General features: G+C 47.3%; 1 protein-coding gene across 1 annotated transcript; it reads right to left on the bottom strand.

The window, feature by feature from the left end:
- Window positions 1-5,482: 5,482 nt before the first annotated feature.
- On the bottom strand, window positions 5,483-10,140 carry C1QTNF8 (C1q and TNF related 8). Its single transcript, XM_075514660.1, has 4 exons — window positions 10,077-10,140; window positions 9,765-9,853; window positions 6,800-7,040; window positions 5,483-6,030 (listed from the first exon to the last, which is right to left on the bottom strand). The coding sequence occupies exons 1-4, from the start codon at window positions 10,138-10,140 to the stop codon at window positions 5,483-5,485; spliced, it is 942 nt and encodes a 313-aa protein (XP_075370775.1).
- Window positions 10,141-19,188: the final 9,048 nt, after the last annotated feature.

The following is a 19,188-nucleotide window of genomic DNA, read 5'->3' on the forward strand; positions in this document are numbered from 1 at the left end:
AGCAGGGAGCAGCAGGATGAGTGCATTCTCTCCAGCATAGGACAAGCACATGGTGAGCAGGAGAGAGCGCAGGAGCCAGATTGCTTTAGTGGTTAGCTCAGGGGACAGTGTCAGTCCTCCCAGGTCCTCTTCTCACCTGGCTTTGGCTACTCATTACCACCATAGGGGTGCAAGCAAGGCAATTAACTGTGCTTCAGATTAACTGCTAAACCTCCAGCAAGATGAAGACCCAATCTTCACCTGCTGCTCTATTTATTGAGAATTACAAAGTGCTGTAAGAAGGGCTCTCTTAAAGGAGATGACTTCTGCTTTGCAGCTCACCAGAACAATCTCAGGGAGTCAATGATCTCAGAGTTCAGAAGTTTAATCAACTTAGGCGAGGCTGACAGTACAGAGCAGCAGGGTTTGACCAGAAGCAAGCATACAGGAACAGAATAATTAGGAGAGAAAACAGGGAGCACACAGAGGTTTTCGTTTCCTTGATGCCATTTGGCATCAAAAGCACTAAGCACCAGCCCAGTCACCAGCTCTGCCAGGTATAATGAGCTCTAATAGCACTGTAAGAGCTATTAACCTGGACACTGGTTGTTTGTCACAGCCAGGATTATAAGCCCTTTAACACCTCTTTCAAGAGAGTATTTCTGAGTAGTTAAAGCATTAGGGACTGCACAAAAAAGGCACTAAATTCTTTAAGAGCCAGGTTTTCTGCTAGGTCAGTGAAGAAGTTGCAACAGGACCCAAGGAGGGTCCCTGTACAACAGCCTCACACCGAGCACTGCTGCAGCTCATCACAGACAACAGAGAAGAAAAAAAATACATTCAGAGTACTATGAAAAAAGTAGTGTCTTCTCTAATCCTCTATTAAATGCTAAAAGAAAACTCTTATCTATAATTTTTTCCCCAGCACCTCACTCATTAAACCTGCATGAAACTCACCTCCCCCAGCAAGCCCAAAAGGCACCCCAGCCTCCACTGCTGCCTTATACGGCCCCTCAGCTTGGCAAGGCAGCCTCAGGTGGGCTCCACGTAATTTGCTGCTTCTCCATATAAAGAAGAGTTCAAGCACCACCCTTAAATTCTGCTTCAGGAAAGGGAAAGGGGAGGGGAAGGAAGAGAGAGGAAAGTCTGTTCCATTTTTGAGCTTCTAGGGGAAAAGAGGGTCAGAGCCTATTAGAAGTCAGATGCTTCTGTGCTTGAACTCAGAGAAGTGGTGTTTTTAAGTTAAGAACGCAAGCATAAGGATTTTTTTTTCCTGTCTTACGCTTGCAAGGTGAGAACTGAGAAAATGAGCAAAACCAAGTTATAGAGCAATTATATAGCTAGGTAAGGACTCTGCAGAAACCCTAAAGGTCGTAATGCGATGCTTCATTTAGTGCGATCACGTAAGGAGGGGTAGTGAATGAGCACATTTGGAAGCTACAAGACAGACTTCAGCAGAGGATTCAGTGGGGCAGACAGATCCTCAGTAATTCCTGAGCTGTGCTGCAGGATTTCTTATGTGTGGGTTTGTGATATGGGAAACTGCAGCTGAAGCATCTTTAAAGCAATGTGAAAGCAGGCCTGGCTCAGCTTCTTCATAGGGGGATTTCTAGTGGGAACTATTTCTTGTGGCTTTTTCAGGCTTTTCTCAATGAAAAAAAAAAAGCTGAAACTTAAATCTACAGGAAAAGAAGGTTGAAAGGGGGTTGTGCAGCTATGTGGTGCATGCCTCTGCTCTAAGCCAGAGCTGCCCTTATCTTTCCTGGCAGATCCCAGGATGCCATCGAAGGCTTCCTGGGATGGAGAGGTTGTCCTTCACGCTGCAGCCACTTGCAGAGTCTGATTCTCCTTCTACTTGAAGTGTTTTTTCCTTATATTGAGCATAAATGTTGCCCTACCCCCAGCGGATAAGGGCAGGTCATTTGTTTGCTCTCTTCCATTCATCACCTTTTTGGTACAAGGACAGATGCCGTCCCAGCACGCTCTCTCATTTTGAGGTACTCTTCTGGGGCTCTGATGCCAAAGACGTGAAGGAGAAGGTGTTAGATGAGTTTCTCTCCTCCCTATTGCCAAAGTTTGGGCTAGTAAGTGTAAACCTCATACAGATTTGCAGTCAGAAAACAGAGGGTGTGTTGTCTTAAAGCCTGTTTTAATCTTCCTGTGCCAACCAGAAGAGATTTTGGGGGGGTAGATGCCTCTCATCTGATGTTTTCTATAATCTTTCTGGTGTTATAGAAGGCTCCCGTTCTCCATTTACAGCTCCTGGTATATGATCTCGACAGGTTCCTCTGCTTCCCCTATTTCTGGCCCTGCCCCAAGGACAGGTAAGGTTATTTTGGCAAATTGGTTTATTGGTGCCTGGTACCACAAGGGCTTCCTCTTCCACAAGGATTCCGGGGTGAAAGGGACCTACGGGAGAGCTAACGCTTCTTCATAAAATGCACCCGGGGTTTATGGCGGCTGAGGCAGCTTTGTCATTTCTGTGTACTACTGTTCACCGAAGGATTTGGAAAAAAGATTCTGACAGATCCCCGCTGACTTATTTCGAAGCATGAAATACAAAGTGCCAATTTAGGGAAATAATTGGAAAAATAAATACAAATTAAGTTTTTCCCTTTTCATTTAGATTTCAGCACTTAAACCCCCCCACTTTCTTCTTCTTAAGTTCTCTTTTGAAGAGCTCTTTTCAAAGTTTAGTCTCCAAGCCACATATTGCTGGAAAAAAGGGACTTACATTCTCTTCCTATAAGAGAGACCCTGGCAGGCTGCCTGTATGTTGATGAGCAGATCTCAAATATTTGTGCTTTGGATTTGGCTCATTAAACTTCTCTAAAGAGGGATGCTTGTCCCAGCACTTGAAGTTGGAAAAAACTGATGGATGCATTTAAAAGGTGGCTGTAGGAATGCCTTTGTACATTAAGCTTTTTAGATATTTCCTTTTTTTTTCCCCAAAGAACTCGGCAGGTTGAGACTTCTAGTTCTCTGATGCAATAAATGACTAATTTGAATAATGTATGCAACCCAATAACCTTTTTTATTACTCAAAAGGTTATTCTGCACCTGAAACCAATGTGGCTTTAATGATTTACCTGCTTATGCCACTGGCATATCAGTCATGAGCATTTTGAATGTGTCCTGTTGCTTCAATAATCAGCCTATCTCTAACTGTGTGTCTAGGTGTTATGAAGATATGCATATATAGTGGTATAGATGGATGGATTTTTGCTTGCTTCCTGGTAGAAAGAAACTTTTCCAAAATCAGTGTGCGTTGAACATAAACATGTTCTGGATGTGTTTTTTCCAGTGCTGGATGAAGCGCTGTCAATAACTCCAGCTGGGCATGACATTTTAAGAGGGCTGGATCATTTTTTCTCTTTTTAATTATAGTCAATGCAGCGAACTGCAGATGGGGGTGAGCCAAAGCTGCGGTGAAACTGCTCGATCCATAAGGAATGTTAGACAGCCCTGCGACCGCATCGGCCTCAGCAAAATAATCCCTGCTCCACCACAGGCATCTCATGAGGTCCTCTGCCAGTGGTACCCTGCACCCGCAGCGTGGCTTTCTGCAGCTGCAAAATCCAGGTCCGGGTGGGGAATGATTCAGAATTAGGGACCAAGGAAGGGGGGGGAAAAAGATTTTAGCTCTTAAAAGGGGTACATGGCTGGGAAAAACAGTCTGCAAATGCCTTCGCTGAAACCAGTGGAAAGGTTTCTGCTTGCGCATGTGTTTGCTCAGGGCTGGCACCTCCCTGGTAGTGCTCTCAGGACTAAGTGACCGGCTGCAAATAAGCAACGCAGCCATTAGGGCTTTTGCTGTCATCCCAATGGAAACAGCCGCTTATGAAGCTTTTTTAGAAGGGGGGTGGGAAGGAGATGCTGTGCAATGGCCTGACCTAAGCAGCTGGGATAGCTGACAGCAGGGCAGGGGAGGGTCTGCATAAAATGCCCTTGGGAGTGTTTTTTTTTAAAGTTATGCAAGTTTCCCACTTTTCTTTTTCAGGGTTGCAGGCTGCGATGGAAGCGGGAGCAGACACGATGTTTCAAGGCTTGTAGACCCGTTTTCATCATGCATTTACTTCACAGGTAGGCTACTTAAAAGTTCCTATCTTCATGAAGACTGTGAGATTTAAAAGATTTGGTATTTATTTTACAGCAAGGGGTCATTAACTTCTGTCTCCCCATCCTGACGCTTGACGGCAGCTGTTTACTGGCCTGCAAGGAGGAGCTGGTGTCAGCCTAGTTTCTGGAGTCCTTTGGTTTAAAGTAACTAAAACTGCCACCCGAGATGATTATGTGGGTCTGGATGTTCAGTCTAGTGCTTAGCCCTGTACTGTGAAAAAGCATAAGGAGATAAGATGAACAAAACCAGGGTACTCAAAGCAATATCTTTATTTCAGCGACTTTATCAAACAGCTGTGGATAGGCGAGGTACAGCAGTGAAGCAGTTTGCCTAGCAAGAACTTTTCATGTATCCTTCATACAAATGGCTCGGGATGTACCTTTCCACTGTTACATCAATAATTTTTTAGGAAAAAACCAAAATTGCCTAAAATATCACTGCTTGCAGTAAAGCACCTTTTTCTTCCCCCCCCTCCCCCCTGTTTCTTTCTGCTTTCCAGAAATGAGGGTGCTACAAGATGGTATTTTTCAGACATGAGCATGGCCTCAAATTCCAGCTTGGCAATGAGCACTCTGAAATTGGATCCTGAGGCAGGGCCCACCATTTTCCTTAAACTGGGAAATACACATGTTCCCAGCCATGCTGGATGTTCTTGTGTGAGAAGTATTGCTGGCACCACAGAAGTCTAGCAAAGTTATAGCATGTGGCTACAGCTGTACTTAAAACTACGTGCCTCTGAAAAAGCTTTGCCAGATCGATGTGCTGTTATTTATCTAATTCTAGCATTATGCTCTCAGAATGTAATATTACCTGAAATGGAACAAAAACATCATTTAGGGTAAGTGTACTGTGCAAAATATCGTTCTTAGCACTGGTGCATTCTTGCCCACCTGAGTGGAGTAGACCTGGTGTAGGTGCTGGCGAGTGTGGGCTCTTACTAGCAATACTGCACACTGCAAAGGTACCCAAGTATTGTTGTAGGAGGGATGACAATCCTTAACTAGCACCCGGATAACTGGTATCCAAAGATGACCCTTAAATATAATGAAAATGTCTTCTCTAAAGCAGAGCAAAGAGGTTAAATTTTTGCAACCAACTTGGCAAACTCGTCAGGGATATTACTGGGGATCTGTACAGGGCTGCAGAACTGGGGCCTTCTGTGTGCTTCTCCAGGGCACGTAAGGGCTGAAGCCTTCTCAGCACTCGTGTAGCTTGCATCACCTTGAAGCACAGTCACCTCCATCCACCCAGGTGTCCTTGGCATGGACATACAACCTTGCCAGGAGGCCTGTAATCCTTTCAAGTAGAACTAGACATATGCATTTCTAAAAGGGAAGACATTAATGTATCTGCCAAAGCTTTGAGCCTAAAGCTGATGAATGGCTACTCTATGGCTGGCTTGATTAAATGGCCATTGAAGATGATGTAAACATCAGACTCCTCACTATAGATGGCATTTTCTCGCTCCCGCTTGAACATCCTCACCCAGACCTCCTCTCCTTCCTGCAGGTCCAGCATCAGGCTCTGGCTCTGCATGATGCTCCGGTCGCTGGGCTGGGCGTAGAGGATGGCCACCTCTTTCTCATTCTTCATCAAGTGCAGGTAGGTCTCCTTGAAGTTCCAGGTGTGGACATTGAGGCTGAAGTAGTAGATTCCTGCCACATAGCAGAAGAACTTCCCCGAGAACATGTTGAAATGCTTGTAGAGGTTCACGAACTCGGTGTCAAAAGTGACGTGCTGGAAGTAGTCTGAGCTATGAAGGGGTTTCCTCCGACCCACCGAGAAAGCAGCGTAGAGCTGCTTGCAGGAATGGCCTTGTGGGCCAGGCTGACCTTTCTGTCCCTTCCGTCCGTTAAAGCCACGTAGCCCTCTCTCTCCTTCCTTCCCAACTGCTCCAGGGTACCCTTTCTCTCCCATTTCACCCTTCTCACCTGCGAGCATAAAGGAAAACCTTGTCAAACACAAGCATGTGAAGCCCAAGCTGCAGACACATCCTGCTGGACATGACCAGCAAAGCAGCTGTGCTAAAACACTGTTTTCCCAGCACAGATATCTGGAAGCATTGGTCAGACACCAGCACCCTCCTAATTCTCAGAAGGATGAAAATGCCAGGTGAAAGCTTGGCTCCACTGAGCTTGTGGTGCCAATGTTCCATGTCCAACAGTGGAACTCCATGGCCTGACCAGACTGGTTATATGAATCCATATTCATGAACCCCGTCACTTCGTGCAGAGGTTTGGGCAAGAAAAGCTACAGATTTTGCTGAGGTCTGATTTGGGCCTGGGAGACGTGGTTGGGTTTGTCTGGTCTGCATATCCCTGCTCACCGGAGTCCCTGGCACATCTCCTGTATTACAGGCTTAATTTTTGCCTGCCTTACTGAGACAAAAAATGTGCAATGGAAAAAGTGAGTTCTCACTAGTTTCTAACTCTACTGTTTAGTAATTCTGTGATAACATTTGCATCTGGTTTTTAGTGTGACCTAACTTGAGCTTCTAGCGATTCTGGTTTTTGAGTGATTAGAGCCTTTTGCCAACTCTTCTCACTTGCACACATTTACAGCCTGTGCCATGCCGTCCTTTGACCTTCTTTTGGGTAAATAAAGTGGATGAGTTTCTTAGTGTAGGGAGGAGCACAGCTCGCAAAATGAGGGTAAGCAAGTAAGATAAAGGATGTTATCACAGTAGTCGGCTTTACCCACCTTTGAGGATGGTGATATCTATAGTGGGCTGGACTTTGGGCACCGAATAGGCAGGGTCACTGCTCATCCTTGTGTACCGTGAGGAGACGATGGAGATGGGCTGCTCCGAAGGCCCGCAGCATCGCATGCACGAGAGGCGCCGCGGTTCCCGTTTCGGCAGACCCTTTTCCAGCACGGCACCGACATTCGCGGTGGACACCAAGAGCAGGAGAAACACAGGGCTCATCTTCAGCAGAGCCAGCTGGACCGAGCAAAGGAACAAATGATTAACACGATGATTCAAATCAGGGCTTCTGATGGGCCATCTGTTAATGTTACCGCAAGGTGCATTTCTTCTGATTAATTATTAGCTTATCTCGTAGTGGCACCAGGAGACTCCAGATAGGAGGGGTGCCCCACTGCGTACTGTTTACAAGCAATGGAAAAGGCAATCCTTGTCTCTCATTACCTACGGCTGAAATATCTGACAAGAGACACCAGGTAAACAAAAGAAAATAACTGCTGAGATGCTTAAAGCTGTCAGAGCAAGCTCTGCTCAAGGCCCCCTCGCTGCCTGGCTGCTATTGGAACAGCCCTTGCAGAAGGTGCTGGGTAAAAGACTCGAAGTGCTGCTCTGTTGGTTACTGTTTCTTGCATCGCCACTCTGAAACATTCAAAATCAGATGCAGAAAATGAAACTTTATTTAAATATAGAGCCCAAACCTGTGGTTTTTTTTTTTTTTTTTTTTTTTTTAGGAATAACCTGAAGGGAAATGAAACTAAAAGAAATCAAAAGCATTTGTCTCTTTAATCTCAGCCTCTTGCTGGTAACCTCTTTCCAAGGTGACCTAGCCAAGCAGTTTGTGGCTTTGATCGTATCCACGTGCCGTTCCCAGCCGAATTTCTGTGTATACTTTCCATTTTTATTTTCCAATGTGCAGAATGGAAAGCCAAATAGCTGCAAAAGACTAAACTGGGATTTGCTCTGCACAAGCACTAGGTTTTTTTGGTTCATCTATTAATTTTTCATCTGCTACTGGCAAGCTCCAAAGACCCTGAATACTGGGTGAGATTAACAGAGAGAAAACGTTTCGGGTGGTGCAAAGGAGGTGAGTTTTCTCTAGTTCCCCATCGGCCTCCTTCCTAGGGAGGGACTGGAGCTGGGGACAGGCAACTGCCTCCTCATACCATGTATAATTACTGTCATTCTACTGATTGCAGCGGTGTCTCATACAAGACAGATTTTTGGACCGATGCCTTTTTGGACCTTATCCAAAGCCCAATTAATTGGATGGACTCTTGTTGACCTCAGGCTGGGAACAGCTTTTACAGCTCCTTCTACCAGCTTTAATTCCTGGAATAGTTGGGGAAGGTAGTAGCTAGATGTCCTGGCTTTCAGAAACAGCTCAAGGAACACACAAGTCCCATCTGCAGAGTGAGAGAGGGGATCTTGCCTTGGAGTTCTACAAAGGCTTCACCGGGCACAAAATGGACCAGTTGAGAAAATATTAAAAGAAAAAAAAAAAGTGTCAGTCCAGGGCAAGGTACTTGGATCGTACTGGCATTCTTGGGAGATGCTTTCTTCTAGTTCTCACCTGCCCCAAAAGAACTATCATTCACACCTTTTATTACTCGGTGTAATCCAGCTCCCTGGAAACCTGATGAATACTTATTAGCAGCAACATAATAACTTTCCTTCTGACAGCAGTGAAAGTTCTTTCATCAAATCTGTCATAACTTGAAAGGATCTTTCTATTCATAATTGTGCCTCATTCTAGGTACAAGTCTGAGGAGGCACTAATACTCCTTTTATATCAGTGTTCAGGGCCTGAATTTCATTTTCATTAAGTCCTTTTTAATTTTCATTCACTTCTTAAGCCATCTTTGTGCTGCCAAAGAGGAACAGAAATGCAATGCAAGTCTAACTGGACAGCAGGTCATAAATAACCAGCCTGTACGTGACCAGAACAGAAACTTTGCACTGCAGAGAGCATCTGGGGTCTGGGAAATGTTTCTGGGGTCTCCTCTGCAGTGATTAAAGTTTGTGCATGTACATAATGGTCTAAAGAAGACCCCACGTTCACCCAGAGCCCCAGGCAATCAGGGCCAATATATCCTCTTTGGGACTAAAAGCTATTTAGCCCTTCTCAGGAGCGTGGGTAGTCAATAACCTGGGGACAAAGTACAGAGCATTTGATTACATTATTGGGACATAAAAACCAGAGGACATAATTGCTGATAATACCTCCATGAAGGAGAAAGAGCATTCATTAAGAGGGGTATTCATAATGGGCAGAAGGGAAAGGATTCATAAATACGAAGAAATTACTTTACATTTTTATAGGCCATTATTCTCCCTAAGATGAATGACTTTCCTATTTTTAGAAGTGACTTAAGGAAAAAAAGTCTGGGTGAAAAATCAGTGTTCAGGTTCTGCACATTTTACATTATTGTAATCCAAGCACCCATTGAAGAAATTGTGGCCACTTGCATGATTCATGAAGAACTATTACTCAAGTTGTTGGCTAGAAATCGCATTTAGGGGGGAAAAAAAAAAAAGAAGCAAACGATGCAACAATCCAGCAAATTCAGGCATCCTAGAGCTGATACCCCCACACCACATTTTATTTCAAAAAGTTAGTGAAGTTAGTTCACAAAAGTGGCAGAAACGTATTTGGTTGCAGTATCTGTGGTTAGCTGAAACCTTAATGATGTACATGAATAAAGAGAGTTTCAGATTTGCAGTCTGCTCATAACAGACAAGAAAGGACAGGAGAAGAAGTAAAACAGGAAAGGGGTGGAGAGAAAGGAGTCCGAGAGGACTGCAAGAAAATTGGGCAGTGAATTCAGCAGTGTGGGATTATGTTTGGAAGATATCCAGCACAAAACTGGAGATCAGGTGAAGAAAAAACCCCAAACCAGAGAAATCAAATGTGCGACAGGAAAGGAAACAAACCTGGTAAGGATTTCCTTATAATAAGATCACGTCAATCTGGAGAAAAGAATGATTTGAGCCAAATTTCAGAGGAGAAGCAAATATAACTCTCGTGGCGGTGGTGAAGTCAAATCTGACGCCTTAAAAAAAAGATACAAAAAGGATGAAGCTCAGAATTTAAGACCTGTGAGGTAAAGCGAGAGGTTGTTTTTAGCCATCTGTTTTTTCCCTTAAAGATAATTATCGTGACCTTATTTTGTCAAATGTGGCGATGATGGATTTGACTTCAGCCGCACAGGTTTATCTTCTTGAGAAGACAGCAAACAACCACCTCGGCTTTGCCCTGCTAGGGCCGTGACTCACCAGAGCACAGGCTGGGAGGCTGCCTCTCCCGCACATCGTTCAGATCCCCGCGTGGGAGAGACATCCGTCCTCCTTCCCGCCGCGATCCAACACGCTCCTTAGTGCCTGAAGTGATGCGTTAGTACCGCACCGAATGCCCCGAGGCTGCAAAATGGAGTACGTTCCTCTTTGGTCATCCTTCATGACACCACTCTAGAGATGGACAGGAGCATCCCGAAAGCAACAGATTAAAACTGAAAGTATAAATGACTGTCGGCCGTACGGGGAACCTGCAAATCGCAGCCTGGTTCTGTTCTGAAATCTTGTCTTTTCCTGTCGGGTAGAAGAACCCAGAGATGATGACAGACATGCAGACATCCTAACAGCTGGGAGGAAAACTGGTCTCACGTCTTTGGAAACTTTGAAGTCCGTAAATGTTTCAGCTGACGACAAGAAGATGGTCTCAGCTCGCCCTCTCTCAAAACCATTTTTTCAGTTCTTATTCTTTGGCTCTGCTTTTAGCTTGGGTTCATTTTGAAACAGTTGATTGATGATGAGTTTGAAACTTCTCAGTTGCAAAGCTTGTGGCGACGTGTAGAAAAATGTAAATTGTTTTGATGCTTCTGACACTTCTTGCAAAGTGCTTGCGAAGCAGAAAGCTCACCACGAGGCTGAGCGCAAGACCCGTTTCGTTGCAATAGGTAATCTCAAAATAAACGGCTCGTTCTTTCCGTAAGACTTCCAAGCCTCCCCGCTCCAAAGCCATGAAACACAGCGCAGCCCCCAGCCTCTGCAACTGGAACCAGGATGCAACCCAAGGACCAAGTGTGAATTTAATCTGATGCTAAGGAAGAAATTCTGCATGCGCTAAATGGGCAGATCTATCTTTTGGGCAGCTTTCTGGCAAACGAAATGAAAATTTATGAATGATGAAATGAGATGTCTGAACCTGATGAAAAGGCAGTTAATTTCAGTGAATTTTGGTGATGAGGATGGCTGGTGGTTGTTTGTGTTCATTATAACATTAGAATATATGTTATTGCTGGAGAGCTCTTTAAATGTAATGAAAGGTTTCTTTGACTGAAATCACCCTTTAGCTAAGGTTTAAAAAGACTATTTGCTTTTTCTGTCCCTTTTCTTCCCCTCTGAATTGCTGAGTAGAAAGACAATATTTAAATATCACCAAAAGGGATTGTTTGTTCAGGTATTTCTGCCTGGCCCAAAACAAGAAGAAAAAGCAAATGAAAATGCCGGTCTCCTTGCGTTAAATTCCAACGCTCCCATTGTTCAGACCCTTTTGAAAGGGTGTGTCTGGCTTTCTAACCAGAGCTGGCAATACGGACCCTATAATGGGTGCTGCACCGGCACAGCCCGGGCACAGAGCGGGTGAGGGTGCTATGCCCAACGGGGACACTGTTGTCTACCATGCTCAATCCAAGGCAGAACAGATGATTCAATAACATATTTTTGCTCTGCACTGACCTTGGAAGTACCCTGACTTAACATATAATCCATCAAGCTTTTTATTTATACTTTTTTTTACCCGTTATGAACAACCTGCATTAAAGGTGCTGGTTTTCCAGTGACATCTGGCATTCCCAGTGTCTGCCAGCAAAAAAAGCCAAATTCCTCCCACGCAGGGCTTTAGAGATGCTACAAACCTTTGCTAGGGAAGGGCAGAAACCATTAGTTCCAGTTCAGAGAGTTAAATGATGTGATTCTTTCTTCTTCTGTGCAACTTCTTATTTAAATATATTTTCTTGACACTATTACAGCTGGAGAGAGCACCTCGATTGATTTTTTTCTTGGTTCATGATTGAGTTTAATCTTACAGCTCAAGGTAGACAGCTTATGCATGAGGCGCATTTGCTCATGCAAAGCTTTTTAATGATTCTGTGTACCTGAAGAATTTTAACACTTTGATGTAAAGTAGCACATCTGGGTAATAGAAATGATAAGAAATCCCCATAACATCTGCAAAAATAGCTTACTTGCTCTGCACACAGAGAAAATAAAGCAAGAAGGCAAAGCAACTCAGCCTGGAGGCTGGACCAAAAGGTTTTCCCTGTGGTTAGCAACGCGGAGTTTGCAACCTGGACCCTAATCTTGGCCGAACCTCGCCTGGTCCATTGGCACTGCAAGCAGCCCCCGTGGGACGTATAGGTCATATCAAAGGTACAGGTCTCATGTAAATGAAATGAAGCTACCCCAGCCCGTCTTTTCACTGGGTACAGTGGAAGTATGTCTTACCTTGCAGGGATGCTCAAAGAATAAATCCCACTAATAACTGTGCTGAGCTCACACGCTGCGATACTGAGAGTTCACGAGGCAGAAATTCCTCTTGGATGCCTGAGCCGTGCTTTAAATTTCTGCTAACGTTTTCCTTCCTGTTATTCCTAGGGCTTCACTCGGAAAAGCAATCTATGACTATCTTTGCTTTAAATTCACGGCGCACAGGACAACGCCAGCCACTGCCCATTTTAATTAGTGACAAATCTTGACTGAAAACCCAAGAGGGCAGTTAAGACTAAAACCTTTCTTGCGCCGCAGAGATGGAAAACACATGGATGCGTCAGCCTCGAACCTCGGCATCGTTCCAGAGATGGAAAATATTCCGGTTCTGCTTTTTTAGCTTTTGTCCTCTTTCAAGCTTCGACCTCCTCACTGCTCCAGACCTCCTTTGCATCACCAGCAGCAGGAAATGAAGTATCGTTAAGGCCGGGTTTGTCTGGACACTGGACTTCCTCTTGGAAATTATTTGTTTGGGATTTTTTCTATTTTCTTCCCCAGGAGGATCTAAAATTTCTTCATGAGCAACTTACTGTCAAAAAGCCCAAAACACTGAAGGAGCTTGTGCGTTTTCCAAGGCAAAGCCGCAACGGCTCAGCGGTTCCTCTGCCCGCGGTGCCAGAGCCGAGCGCGGGGCAGCTCCTCTCCAACACGATGCTGCAGAGACGCTTCGCTCGAGCTGAGCGTCCGGAGCCCGTCTGCAGCCATGAAGTGACTTGAGGGCTCGCAGACAAGATTATTTGGATTCCGAAAAGCAACGTGGTTTAAAAATTTCCACTGTTTGTAGTGGTTTGCAGATGACCGACGTTAACGCCCTCTCGACCGCAGAGTTTATACAATGCCCTGGGGTGAAGCAGAAGAGGGGGTGGGAGAGTTGCTAGAGACAGCTGGGACGGTTTGAGCCCTGCGAGTTGTGAGAGGGGGGGAACGGAGGCAAAGCCAGGATCCGGCCACGGAGAGGTCCAGGGATGTTGGCTGCATCCATATTTGTAATGGCCTGGGTGACCATTTGGTCAGTGAGTTTGTAGCTCCGTTTCTAATTATCTGGTTTGGGTTTTATTTTCTGGTGCTTTTTTAGCGTGTGCCTATTTCCAGAGTGGGTGAATTGCCCTAATTCCTCTGTCCCGGGAGGAGCTGTGAAACACCTTCACCCCCACTAGTACGTGCCTCTGAGCAGCGGCGGCTCGTGCGGTCACCACATGCTCTCTCCAGCTGTGATTTCACCTCTCAGGCATGGGAAGAGATGAGGATCCCGAGCAAACATCCCTTCCTATTACCTGCACACGCTTAGACCTGGGGGACTGCATGGATTTAACGCAGTCCCCTGCAGGCGCTACGGGAGGAGAGGCTGTGCCTGTATGCAAACAGTCCCGGGCACCTGCATCTTCGCATGGTACTGCCCTTCCCGCTCTGCGGCAGGGGCTGTTATCACACTTAGCACAGATAGGGAGCAAAAGGATGTTTGCCGGTTCCTAAAGAAACAACTCTTCCCTCTCTCCTTCTCCTCTTCCCTGCCCGCACCTCCGATGCCAGGAACATGCCTGCAAGGTCCTGGAAACGGCCCTGCTCCGGGCTAGGTGGCTCCTGGAAAGCGGTCCCATCTCCGTAGCAAGCCCAGATGGTGACTCAGCCCGGCGCTGCCGAGGCACAGGGCAAGTTACAGCAAGTCATTCCCAGGGCAGCTTCTCCGATAGAGCAAATCACCCTGACAAAGTGGACGGCACCCAACTCCCCTTTGGCCTTCCCAGCAGAAAGGCAGCTTTCCCGTGACTTGCCACCGCTGACTCAGCCGCTCCGGGAACTCAGCTTTCCGTGTGCCAAAATAAAGCAGGGAGAGGTGTCCCTGCAGCGGGTCCCATGCCGTGCTGTCCCGGCCGGGTGGGTGGGAGCACCGGGGCTCGGGTGCTGACAGCGGCAGGGCTGTTCCATCCCGGCACCGCTGCAAACCCCTGCTCGCCGTTGAGGAGCGAGCAGCGCGTTTCAAACGGCTGCAGTTGCCTGGCGAGGCTGGAGAAGCAGAGTTCCCTGAAAGTTTCCACATTTAAGTTCCCTGAAAGTTTCCAGCCACAGCTAAGAGCAAAAGCAGGCTATGAGGAAGCATCGTTCTGGAGCGCTAAGGGTGGTTAATGAAAGAAGGAGTGTTAGTCGGAACAAATTAAAGCCAGCTCAGCAATAACCTGGCCTTGCGCTTTCTTCGCCCGCTGCAGTGAAGCAGAAAAAGCGAGACGAAGAAGCGCAGGCAGCGACCACCTCTTTTCATGACTCACCCAAGCAACCTGCTTCTGCAGGGTGGGAACACTTTGTTCCCTGTAGCAATAGTATTTTTTTTTCCCCAACTTATTCAGATCCATTTGACTTACCTTGTGACTCAGAACACCCTGTCTTTTACTTTCCTTGCTGTTGCTTAGCAGGATGCATAATATGAAAGCTGCCGTTCATTCAGGTTTTTTAGTTCTCGGTGGCTGCTGCAGCTTCCTAGCTGGAGTCCAAATGAAACACTGAAAGTCAGTCCGGCTCCTTATGAAACCCAGCAGCTAGGTTGTTTGCAAAAGCAGGTTTTTTTCTTGTTTCTTTGCTTGTACCAACTCGTGCTGGGTTCCCGTGCTTTTGTCCTGCTACAGTTTCCTTCGGACTCGCAGCCAGTCTGTCGGGTTGCACGGTGCCTCTCACAATGATGGAAATGAAGAGCAAAAAATTTGTGAATAAAAAAAAAAAAAAATATCAAAAAACCACAGACCCAAAACCACATCCAGTGTTCCAGCCAAGAGAGAAAGTGCTGGGATCACATGGAAATAATTTTTCTTTGGGAGATTTCAGCATCTTTTTAGGCAGGAGAAAGGAGGGGAAAAAAAAAACCCCACAGTAAAAGCTCTGGCTTTTGTGCATGAGCGGTGGAAGTGGCAAAAGGCTCTTGAAGGGGTGCGGCAATGGGAAGTGTCCCTGCAGCGACGCTGAGGGAAGGCACGGGTGTGTGTCCGGGTGCCTGGGGACAGGCCAGCACCACGGGAGGACGTCACCCCCGCTGTCCCCAGCACCGCCGTGCTGAAGAACAAACCGGTGGCTCTTCGCTTCCGTGCGAGCGGCTTCGGGGCCACTCTCAGGAAGGTGATGGGCGGCAGCGACCCGCTGTTTGCCCTCCCTTTCCCTAAGTCACAGGTTTAGGGGATAACGCCTTATTGCCAGACCATCCGTGTCCGGATGCGATGAGTATTCGCAGCCTATGAATGGGAAAGGAAGGGGAGGTCAAACACAAGCACAGGGGTGAAGCTGCCTCAGCGCGTGTTTGCAGACAGTCTTCTCCCATCGCTGCCTATTTGCTGGTGGCGTGTTTTGCGCTAACTTGTCCTTGACACCCAGAAACGGCTGGACAGCCAATTGCCGCTAGTTCACATAACTGCGACCGAATTACGGATTCCTCTGGCTGACTGCAGCAATTACAGCCGGGGTGCCACGAGGGTCTGCGTGGGACGGGAAGCGTGGAGACCGTCTCCAAAGGAGGCTGAGCGGAGGGCATCTTCAGAGAAGCCGTCCGGCCCTGGCCTGCCCGGGCTGGCCCATCTGCAGAGGAGCAACGCGGTGGTCCTGGCCTTGTGTGAGTCCCTCGGGAAGGCTGGCGGCTGCCACCGTCCCTGCGCTCACGGCAGCGCTGAGGCTGCGGGACCGAGCACAGCACGGCACGGCCGCTGCGTGCCAGCAGGGTCACCCCTTAGCCAGGAGACAACGGGGGATGTAGCACAGATTGCTCTTGACCAAGGGACTGCTGAGAGCAAGTCACTCGGGACAGCAAGGAGCAGAGGGGGGGTTCGGAGCGCGCTGACCATCGCACACCTCCCTGGGTGCGGGGCAGAGCAGCACCGCACCGGGGCTCTTCCGTTTTAGTGCCCACGCTTTCTTAGCTGAAATGGCAAACTCGGTCATTTCCAGCCCTTGGAAAAAAGCACATTGGTGGCTTTATTTAAAACCAGGTTTGGGCTCTGGATTTGGGTTTTTTTTGTTTGGTGTTTTTTTTTTTTCTTTCTTTCTTTTTTCTTTTTCTGTTTTGCAACTGCCTCCCATTAATTGTAAAAGAGGACGTTAGAAGAGACGGGCATCTAGTGCAAGCTCCAGCCCCATTCCTGCACTAAGACTGAAAAAGAAAAGCAATGCTTTTGATTGTCCTGAGAACACCAGGAGGGGAAAGGTGGGTTTTGTCCTCTCGCAGGGCCTTTCCCCACTTCAGGTCACAACTTGGTGCTTTAAATATTCCTCCTCCCCAGCCGTCCTGGTCTGTCGCCCTGCACTTTGACACCTCGCCGGCCCTGGGGACACGTGCTGGCCAGGGCATGCCTTTTTTTTTTTTTTTGGAAAGAGTCTCTGCCTTACGTAAAGAGGGATGAGATGTGAGAGCACTTTGGGAACCTCTCTGCTTTTTCATAATCCCTTCAAAGCCTCCCCATCCCTCCCTGACCCAGCCGGGCAGGGGACATCTCAGCCAAGGTCCTCAAAAGGGCCCCCATCCCTGCTCCGGGGGCTGCCGATGTGCCCCAGCTCCTAAATGCTCCGCACCGCTGTGCCACCGCCCCGCCGTCACCCGTCCCCCATAGCTCGGAGCCCGGGGTCAGAGGCAGGAGACAGCTGTCATGATGGAAAAGGGGTTTTGCACATCTCTGCAGAATTAAACAAGAAACAAAACAACCTTGAAAGCTGTAGGTGGGCCAGGGTTATATAAGGGAGAACTCAAATTGTTTGCAGACGACTGATGTTGGGAATGTTTTTCTATTGGTGGCGTTAAATAAAACTAGCAGGTGATTAAAACAGACTGCGGCATGATTTTTTATTTTTTTTTTTAATTCAAAAATCTGCAACCAGAGTGATGAGGAGCGGGGAATGGGGGCTACTGGGGAGTGAGGGCTGCCCCGTATCAAGGGGGAAGGAAGATTCACAAGTGCCGCTGGTGCTGTACTGGGAGGCTCCGTTAGCAAGGACCAGTGGAGCAAAACGTAGAGGTTTGCTGCTGTCCCGGCACGAACCCAAGCAGCGTCCAGCTCTCCATGAGTCACCCTCCGGTGCTGGGCTCCTCCAGCCCAGCCTTCCTGGAGCCGTCCCGTCCCCGTCCCCGTCCCCGTCCCCGTCCCCTCCCGCCGCAGCAGCGGTCCCTGTCCCAACGCCGCACGGACGGGCAGGAGCAGACTGCACCGGGCAGAAGCCACCTGGAAACGGGCACACGGAGCCCCATGCAGCAAGGAGGGAAATGTGGCTGCAGCCTTTCCAAAGCTGCCAGGAAAAGAAAAACCTTACTCATGCTCTTTTTGAAGGGACCTCAAACAGCCTCTAAGAAAATAAATTACTTTGCCTCACAAACGCCAACCAAAACCCTTTCCTGTCATCTTCTCTGTTCTGGATTAAACACCAAATTTGTGTAATCTTTTCCCATCCATCGTGTTTCCCGGGTGCCCGGCTCTCCTCTTGGTGCTGGTCAGCACCTTTTGTGGAAGGGAGAGGTTCCTCCGTGCATCCTGCACCGGTGCCTCCAAAGCCACCCCGCTGGAGTTGCTGCGTTCATTTACTTGGTCCCACAAATCACCTGAACTCCAGAAGCAAATATTCTGCATCAACGCATTTGTGTTACTGTCAGTAGAAGCACCACATAGGTCACACCAATGCCTTTTCAGGATTTGGCTCTATCTGCCTTCCAGAAGCAGATCAGCAGTGTGTCCTGAGCACCCTGTGCTCGCAGGGTTTCTTTCCTTCCTCTGTCATCTGTCAAATATTTATAATTAGAACACAATTAGTAAATATCTATGAGCCCTGCTGAGACACGGGAGCTGCTTTGCATCAAGTACGTCCTTGCAACAAGAACCAACGCAAACAAAAGTGCAAAGGCAAGTGCCGAAGCACTTAAAGCAGAGGGACGGTGCCCTGGAGATGGGAGTTTGGTTCCTGGCTCTGCTGCCGACGGCGTGGGGCTTTGGAAAGCTCCCCCCTGCTCTCCCGGGGATGGCACGTCTCTTCTCCCATTCTTCATCGCCTATTTTTAGACTAAGTTCTTCAGGGCAAAAAAAAGTATAATCGGAGCGCAACTGGGCAGAGCTCTGGTTTCACAAGGGGGTGTGAGGCCACCACTGAGAGCTTACTTGCATGGATATAAAAATAGTTTATAGATGCAACTCAATAGAAACAGTGTTTGGGGCTCCGAAAATTATCTTAGCTTGTCAAAAACTGTCCAAAACCAGTCTATATGAGATATTTTTATTTATACTCTGAAACTTAGGACAGAAGAAAAATGTTATGGTAACCAACGCCTGGCATCAGAGCTGGTGTCTCCAGATTAAACAGGTTTTCTGCCTCTTAAAACAACAGCCTCCTTTTTTGAAATAATAATCACATTCAAGGAAGAAGGATATTTCTGTTTACACAGTTGATTTATAAAGCTTGGCTTTTGTCCATGCAGGGAGCAAGGGGAAAAAAAAAAAACAAAACCAAACCAGTTCTGCACACTGCAGAAGGCTTGCAGCGAATTAATAAGAAACTGGGTGCGATAGAGCAGCGAGTTCAGGGCACGCTGAGCCCGTCTGCCTCCTCTCTGCCAGAGAGAGCAGGGGCAGTTACTGCAATGAATGCAATAAGAAATAAAACAACGCTCAGCTAGAAAACGGACACACCTAGGGTAAATTTAAGGGACATAAACGATCAGCTGGCAAAGCCATGGTTTCCTCTGCAGCCTCGGTGTGCAAAAATTGGTCTGGTCTCCAGGGAAGTGAATGCTTCTTGCTAATCAGTTACTCGATGAAGTGCCTAGGTCTTTAGGAGGGTGCTGGCTTTGTGCTGCAGGAAGAGGAGCTTTGCCTATTTGGGAGCGTGCGGT

This window comes from Mycteria americana, chromosome 12 (genome assembly GCF_035582795.1).
Source record: "Mycteria americana isolate JAX WOST 10 ecotype Jacksonville Zoo and Gardens chromosome 12, USCA_MyAme_1.0, whole genome shotgun sequence".
NCBI classification, from domain to species: domain Eukaryota; kingdom Metazoa; phylum Chordata; class Aves; order Ciconiiformes; family Ciconiidae; genus Mycteria; species Mycteria americana.